The following is an 8,043-nucleotide window of genomic DNA, read 5'->3' as shown; positions in this document are numbered from 1 at the left end:
TAGGTTTGGTGGCTGATGATGGGATGGACTCCCGAATGGGGTAGTCTCTGGATAGTCCATCCTTTCATCTTAGCTCTAAATTTTGACTCTGTACCTATATCCTTTCATGAGTATTTTGTTCCTTATTCTAAGGAGGAATGAAGTATCCATTAAGCCATGCATCTAAGCATTCCTTAAATATAACGTGTTGAGGGTGCTCTGGGGTTTCTGTATATAAGATTGGGAACTCATATCATGTTTGATTAAAATCAATTACTGATATATGTCATCACTGAGGGCCGACACAGAATGAGAAACAAAGTGGGGTTCCCCCGTGCCCTTCCTCAGGCTTCCTCCAACGGGAACATTGTACAAAGCTGCGAAGTCAGGAGGAACCCAAGTCAGAACAACTGTGGCTGGAATTTCTGCCCTTTGGTGTGACTGTGCCTATGACCGTCTGTGTGAGTTTACACCCATGGTGGTCCAAATGTCCTTCAGAGCCAAGGCCCTAAGCCAGTCCACCTGAGTCTCTCACTGAACTTCTATAATCATGTCCGTGCATGTCCCCTGCAGCAGAAGGGCTGAATGTTCCTCTTGCAAATATTTGAAGGTGCCTGTGCTGGCTAGTCTTATGTCAGCTTATCACAAGCTAGAGTCATCGGAAAGGAGGGAACCTCAATTGAGAAAATGCCTCCATAAGATCCAACTGTAAGGCATTTTCTTGGTTAGTGATTGGTGGGGGAAGACCCAAACCTGCTGTGGGTGGTGCCATCCCTGGGCTGGTGGCTCTGGGTACTATAAGAAAGCAGGCTGACCATAGAGGGGAATGCCAGGGGCAAGAAGTGGGAGTGAGTGGGCAGGGGAGCAGGGCAGGGGGAGGGTATAGGGGACATTCGGGATAGCATTTGACATGTAAATGAAGAAAATATCTAATAAAGAAAAGAAAAGAAAAGAAAAGAAAAGAAAAGAAAAGAAAAGAAAAGAAAAGAAAAGAAAAGAAAAGCAGGCTGAGCAAGCCACAGGGAACAAGCCAGTAAGCAGCATCCTTCCGTGGCTTCTGTAGCTCCTGCCTCCAGGTCCCTGCCCTGTGTGAATTCTTGTCCTGACTTCCTTCAGTGATGAACAGTGATGTGAAAGTGTAAGGTATATAAACCGTTTCTTCTCCAACTTGCTTCTTGATCATGGTGTTTCATCACAGCAATAGAAAACCTGAGACAGTGTCTGATGCTGTAAACACACACACACACACACACACACATATAGTTTTAATGGAGTGCAGCTGACTTTGCAAAGGCTCCAGACCCCTCACCTTTCTTCCTCACATTGCTCTAGGCTCTACATCTCTAACCAACACCATCAAGCTGTTGGCTCTCGCTCCTTGAGGTCTGGAAACATTTGGAGGGCGAGAAAGGGTTGACCCAACCTACCTTGCTTTTGAGCTTATCCTGGAAGTCCACTGCTTCATCCCGAGCCATCTGCAACTCCCTCAGTGCCCAGCCCTGGTCCCTGAGCTGGCACTGTAGGGTCCGAACCTGGTGCTGGAGCTGCTGTATGCATAGTTTGGTGTCTTCCTCAGAGGCAGCAGCCTTAGAGTTTTGGAGCTGAGAAAAAGAAGAGTAGGTGACATTACCAGGTGATAAAGTGCCATAGCCTACAACCAGTAACCTGTTCTATTGTCTGTCTGTCTATCCATCCATCTATCTATCCTGTTTGTTTTTTTCTCATAGTAGAAAGAAAAAAGGAAGAGGAATGAGAGAGAGAGGGAGGGAGGGAAGGAGGGAAAGAGATAAAAGATAGATAGATAGATGGATGGATGGAGAGAGAGGGGGGAATATAAATAAAGAATGATCTCAAATTCTATGCCCCCCATTATTGCTAGCATCCATTTCTCACATGGGATGCCGCTCTGTGTACATATGAATGTATGAGCCATGGTGATTATCTTGAGATGAGAGGGGAAGGTAAATAGAACCACAGAACAACATCCCAGAATATTATTCTCAAAAATATGCAAAATAGGACCTATCAAACAGGGTCCTGTTTGATCACTCTCAGTAACTATTGCTTTGAAACAGAAAAATGAATGAACTTTCACACACAACTTGAACTGTCAGTTTGTGCCATCGAAGCTTCATGACTTTACATAAGGCAGACAGTTCCAAATTTCCCACTAGCATTGGCTTAAACCACTATCAAATCGCCACCTATTCTCTGACAGAATACCATGGGAGCAGGGTTCATACGGCTGCCAGGGGAGTCAGGCAAGAAGTAACTTGCTCAGCTCTGAGGGAAGTAAGATCAATAATAGTGATAGTATGGCCCCTAAATGGCCCTGTGTGCTGAGTCCTCATTGTTTCACTAACCCACATATACACACATATGTACACATGCATGTGTCTTTTCTTTATACGTTTTTAGAGATTAAAAGTGTTAATTTGACTGGGTAGTGGTGGCGCACGACTTTAATCCCAGCTCTTGGGAGGCAGAGGTAGGAGGATTTCTGAGTTCGAGGCCAGCCTGGTCTACAGAGTGAGTTCCAGGACAGCCAGGGCTACACAGAGAAACCTTGTTTCAAAAAAAACCAAAAGAAAAAATGGTAATAAAAGTGTTAATTTATGGGGGCTGATGAGATGGCTCAGCGGTTAAGAGCGCCGACTACTCTTCCAAAGGTCCTGAGTTCAAATCTCAGCAACCACATGGTGGCTCACAACCATCCGTAACAAAATCTGATGCCCTCTTCTGTCTGAAGACAGCTACTTACATAAAATCATAGAATATATATATATATATATATATATATATATATATATATATATATATATATGAAGTGTTAATTTATATGTATGTCAGTGTGAGTGGGTGCCACATGAGTGCAGTGCTCACAGAGGCCAGAAGATGGCAACAGATCCCCTGGAGCTGGAATTTTAAGTAGCTGTGAGCTGCCCAACATGGACTTTAAGGAAATGGAACCTGAGTTCTCTGGAAGAGCAGTGGGTGCTCTGAACCCCTGAGCCATCTCTCCAGCTCCTCTATAAAATCTGATAAAAGTTGTATATCTTTTTGTTTCTCCTGCCATATGTGGCTTCCCATTCTTAGTATTGTAGTGATATCCGTAGTTGTGCTGAACTTGACTATGCTAATTTGGTCAGGGGACAGACAGACCTTATCCAAGATGGGAACACACCTGTGGTGTCTCGAGATTGCATTGGGGGCGGGGTTCTAAACCTACTAAGGAGTGATCAATCCTGATCCGAATGCTAAGGTACACATGGGGAGGAGTGGTATGGCTAACAGGGATCATCTCCATGAAGGAATGGGGTGCTCAGAGCCACCCTCATCCCTTGCTTTATTTAAGCCAACCTGTTTCTTCCATATCTTCTACCATCCCACACACTAGTGGGAGAAGGTGGAGAGGATCCCAGGCTATTCTGAGAGTAGGAAAGAAGTGTGGGACAGGAGAGGGCAGGATCTGTGTGACTGTGATTGATCGGACATCTCCCTATGAACAAGGACCACAATAACAGAATGTGGTATTTGTCTTAATTAATAGAAATTCACACTGCGTAGGCCTGAGACTCACAGGCTGGGGCCTGTCAGGAACAGATGGGTGCTCCGGATGGTTCCATAAAATTTAGCTCCAGACTCCAAAACAACATGGCCTTTTGAGAAGTTGGGTGGCTCACTGCTGTGTCCTGCCTCTGGTGGCTTGGACAAGTGTTCTGCCCTATGGACCCTAAGAGAGTGCCCACAACATGATCTTGTAGCAGGTGGGGAAGTCTGCCGGTGACCAAGTCTACACAGCTGACTGCATGCTGCGTTTATGCTTAGGGACAGCGGGGACATCCCATAGGAGCTGTGGTTGACTGGGAGAGTGACAGACGCAGGTCATTCAACCCAATTTGCAAAAAGGAGGTCTAAAAGCTATGGAAGCCCATAGGAGGCTCTGAGCAGAGGCTCTGGCCCCATCCACCTGTGCTGTGGTAGCAGACACCATACTGTGATACCAACGTGTAGCCTTCATCTAGTCTAGTGATATAAATCCCCGTCACAAGCACAGCAATGACTGCAGAGCTGTGAAGAGCTGTGCCCAATCAGCTCCTCCACCCCTCTGCCCTGAGCCCAGTCTGCAGGGCTGCCCTGAACATGAGGCTGGAAGGTCAGTAGCAGTTCCCAGGTGAAAGCTGACATCCACAGAGAAGCCAGTGAAGGATGCAAAGAACTCAGTCTCAGGTTACCGCAGCTCAAGGTGCAGGTGGTGGGGTGTAGACGGCAGCTCCTGCAGCCTTGGAGACTCTACTGTGTCCTTACTATAAGAACTGGGGATTCGGGCCCAGTATGACAGGGAGCTATGAGAGGGCTGAAGGCCTAAGAGTGACGCAGTGACAGAAAGAGGAATTTTCACCCTCTGTCCCTGATCATCCCTAAATCTTGTGGACTTCGTCTCTAGTTATTAACCTCACATTTCCCAACTGTTTGTCACTTCTTGGCTGTGATCCCCAAATGCCCTCTGAGGTCCTCAAACCCTCTCCCCACCCCACTCCCTCTCCTCCTCCCCCCACCTTTCACACACACCCCACCTCGGAGGAGAGCCACCTAGCCAGCTCTGACCTTTTCTCATCAGCCTTTTCTACCTTCTATCACATACCACAGCCTGGCGGCTGTGGCGGCCACACCAGCTCAAGTTTTATTTTTAAACACGTCTGACTCTTCACTGAATCAGCACCCAAACAGCTGTCTTACAATGTCCTGAAACTCTCTGCTCTCTATGCCGCCCTCCCCTCCCCCAGGGTTTTCAGTTCATGCCAGGTTAGGTCAGAATCGCGTTACTGAGAAATTATGAAATCCAGGGAGGTGATGGGAAGGGTGGACGGTGTGGACACTGAAGGCACCAGGCCAGCACGGGGATCCCTGGGCTTCTTTCTCTCTGAAGCACTTTGTAGAGCATGGTTCAGGAAATTAGCTCCACTGCTGAGGACAGGGCTGGGTGAAAAGAATGAGAGATGGAGTTCAGCTAGACTTAGGGTACAGGGGAGAAAGAGCCACAGAGAAGAAAGTCAACTGCTGCCCTCAAAATGTCCTCCTGGGTCCTCTGCTGGGAGGTGAGCCACCAGGACCTCAGGGTCACACAGCACTAAGCATGTGGCAGTGTTGGGCTGAACCAGGCCAAAGCCATCTTGCTGAACACTTCTGGGAACTCAGCCTACATGGCAGAAGGGTGGATGTCCTAGGAGCAAGGGCCACACTGTGAGAGGCACAGCACACCCTAGGACCAATGAGACTCTTATGAGAATACCGTGATGACCAGCAATCACCCCATGAGGGGCCAGCACGAGAGGCGACCAGGGATCTCTACCACACATCATACGAAAGTCCAAGCCTCAAAAGCTCTTTGAATGAAGAAACAGAGAAATCTTCCAAGAAATCAAACGAACAGAGGCAGGCAGAGGGATGATCCAGACGCTGGAGTGCAGATGAGACCCTACAAGCTTACATATTTCCACATTTCAAAGATAAATTGAATGGGTGAAAAGGTGGACTATTTCAGCATACGGTCAGCACTGCTCCTTTTTAAATAATAAAATGGGTTTTCTAGATCCACAAAGTACAATGAATGGAACCAGGAGCTTACCGGGTGAATTTAGCAAGAGGTGGGTCACAACAGAACACAGAGTTAGCAAATTAAAAAGAAAAATCTATAGAAAACCCCGAAACAGAAGCAAAGACCTGCAAATTTAAGATAAACCTTTTTTTTTTTTTCCAAAATGTTGCCTCCCCAGCCTTGAAGCAGGCTGATTCAGACCTTGCTGCCACTAAGCACAGGACCACCTGGGGTGGAACCTTCCAACTTACAAAGCAGGTTCTATTGTCTACACCTGCCACTGCTTTCCTCCAAAACATTATCACTACCTGCTGAGACCCTTGAGACCCTGAGACAGCATCCTGCAGATCACCTTCAGCTGGCAAAGGGCATCAAGAACGGAGTGGTGGGGGCTGGGCCTCCTCCCTCTATATAAGCTCAGAATCTTAGTAAATTTGGGGGCTTTGATCAGCTATGTTGTCTTAGCCTTCCTTCCTTGTTTGCTGTCTAATCTCTTTCAGCCCCAGCCCGCCTTTCAGGAGTACCCGGTGCGGGCAGTCGCACTCATCAAAAGGTAAAAGAGTCAGCCAGAAAGTCTGGAATTCCAGAAGGTGGAAGAAAAATAAGAATAAATTCTTCACAAAAGAACAACCACTGGACTGGAGAGATGGTTGCGAGGTCAAGATGCATGCTGCAGAGCTGAGGCCCAGAGCTCCATCCCCAGCAACCACAGTGAGAGCTAAGTGTGGTCGCACACATTTGTAATCCCAGCACCGGAGAGACTGAAACAGGCAGATCCCTGTGGTTCCATAGCTAGTCACTCTAGTCTAATTGGTAAGCCCCAGATGGCAGGGAAACCCTGTCACGTTATAGCTCCAAGAGAATGACACCGGAGGCTGACCTCTGGTCTCCAAACACCTATACTCACAGATGCACATGCATATACACACACACTGCACGTGCGCGCACACACACACATTGTAGACACACACACCTATGTACCTCTGAACATGTGAAAGGATTTGAAAGGAAATGATAACCAAGGATTTTTCAAACCTGAAGAAAGACATACACGTTCAAAGAGCTTGGGGAAGTGTATATAAAATGTACAAACAGAACCCTAGCTAGATCCATCAGGCCGCCAAAAACCAAAGATAAATGGAAATCTTCAAAGCAGTCAGACATAGCGACGGCGTTTATTCTGGGGCTTGGGGGGATGAGGATGACAACGTGTGTCTGAGCAGAGAGGGTGGGAGGCAGACGAAGGCAGCCTTCTGTGCACCGAGTGAGGGGAGGCTGTGGATCCACAGCGCGCTGAATCTAAAAGAAGGGCCCTTCAAGGCCAGTGAGAGCACGAGAAAGTCAGTCACCACCTAATCGGTACTATGAGAAATATCAGCAGCAAACCGCTTCTCCAAATTCCTGTGGAACAGACACAATAAGCACATGTGGGGGGGGGGGGTGCAAAAGAGGCTAACGACTGCTCAAATCAGCAACAACCACAGCTCACGAGGCTTAGAATACGCTGAAGCAACACGTGACAGGACAGTAGAGAAGAGGCAGGGTTAAATACTAAGTTTTTTTTTTCTTTTTTCTTTTCTTTTTGCATGATTTTGGGGACATGATACAAAGTCATTAGCCTAAGGCAAATTTAAATGACAGATAACATCCTAGAATTTCTAGAGTGGTCACTAAAATAATAGTAGTAAATTATACAGGAATATAAGACACTGTGGGAGAAAGAATTATATATGTATGTATACATACAAATATACATACACATACACACACACACACACAAACAAACAAGATGAAATGTAGACGATAAAGGAAACTGGTATAAAAAAAAAAAAAAAAGCCAAAAGCTGTTCTTTGAGACAGTGGCTAGATTTGCTGAGGATAGGGAGGGGAGCAGAACCCAGCAATGGTGAGTGAGGGGGAGGGAGCAGATGGAGGGAGAGAGAGAGAGAGAGAGAGAGAGAGAGAGAGAGAGAGGAGATGCCTGAGTGATAGTCTTAGCACCAGTGTTCCCCAGACATTAACAATGTGAGCATTTCATCCTGGGGATTATAAACATGGAGATTTGATTTGTCAGGGATCGAGGGAGCAGAGAGTGACTCTGAGGGGGGTCCACGTTTGCACCAGAATCCCACATCTCTACAGAACAAACCTGGTCTCCACTCTGCTGCTACCTTCCATGGCTCACTGCTCTGTCTGCAACAACTTTTTAAATTATTATTATCTTCTTTATTTACATTTCAAATGCTATCCTGAAAGTTCCCTATACCCCACCCCTGCCCCTGCTCCTCTATCCACCCACTCCCACTACTTGGCCCTGGCCTTCCCCTGTACTGGTCATATAAAGCTTGCAAGACCAAGGGGCCTCTCTTCCCAATGATGGCCGATTAAGCCATCTTCTGCTACATATGCAGCTAGAGACTCGAGCTCAGGGGGTACTGGTTAGTTCATATTGTTGTTCCACCTAC

At 46.9% G+C, this 8,043-nt stretch overlaps 1 protein-coding gene across 1 annotated transcript in view; it reads right to left on the bottom strand.

Moving 5' to 3' along the window:
* C13H4orf50 (chromosome 13 C4orf50 homolog) overlaps nucleotides 1-8,043 on the bottom strand; it is a 66,846-nt gene that overhangs the window by 34,811 nt on the left and 23,992 nt on the right. The window contains exon 8 of the mRNA XM_029545015.1: nucleotides 1,407-1,580. Within this exon, the coding sequence (XP_029400875.1) occupies nucleotides 1,407-1,580 (174 nt within the window). The remainder of the gene's footprint in view (nucleotides 1-1,406; nucleotides 1,581-8,043) is intronic.

This window comes from Mus pahari, chromosome 13, assembly GCF_900095145.1.
Source record: "Mus pahari chromosome 13, PAHARI_EIJ_v1.1, whole genome shotgun sequence".
NCBI lineage: Eukaryota > Metazoa > Chordata > Mammalia > Rodentia > Muridae > Mus > Mus pahari.
This window is presented reverse-complemented; position numbering and strand designations above follow the sequence as displayed.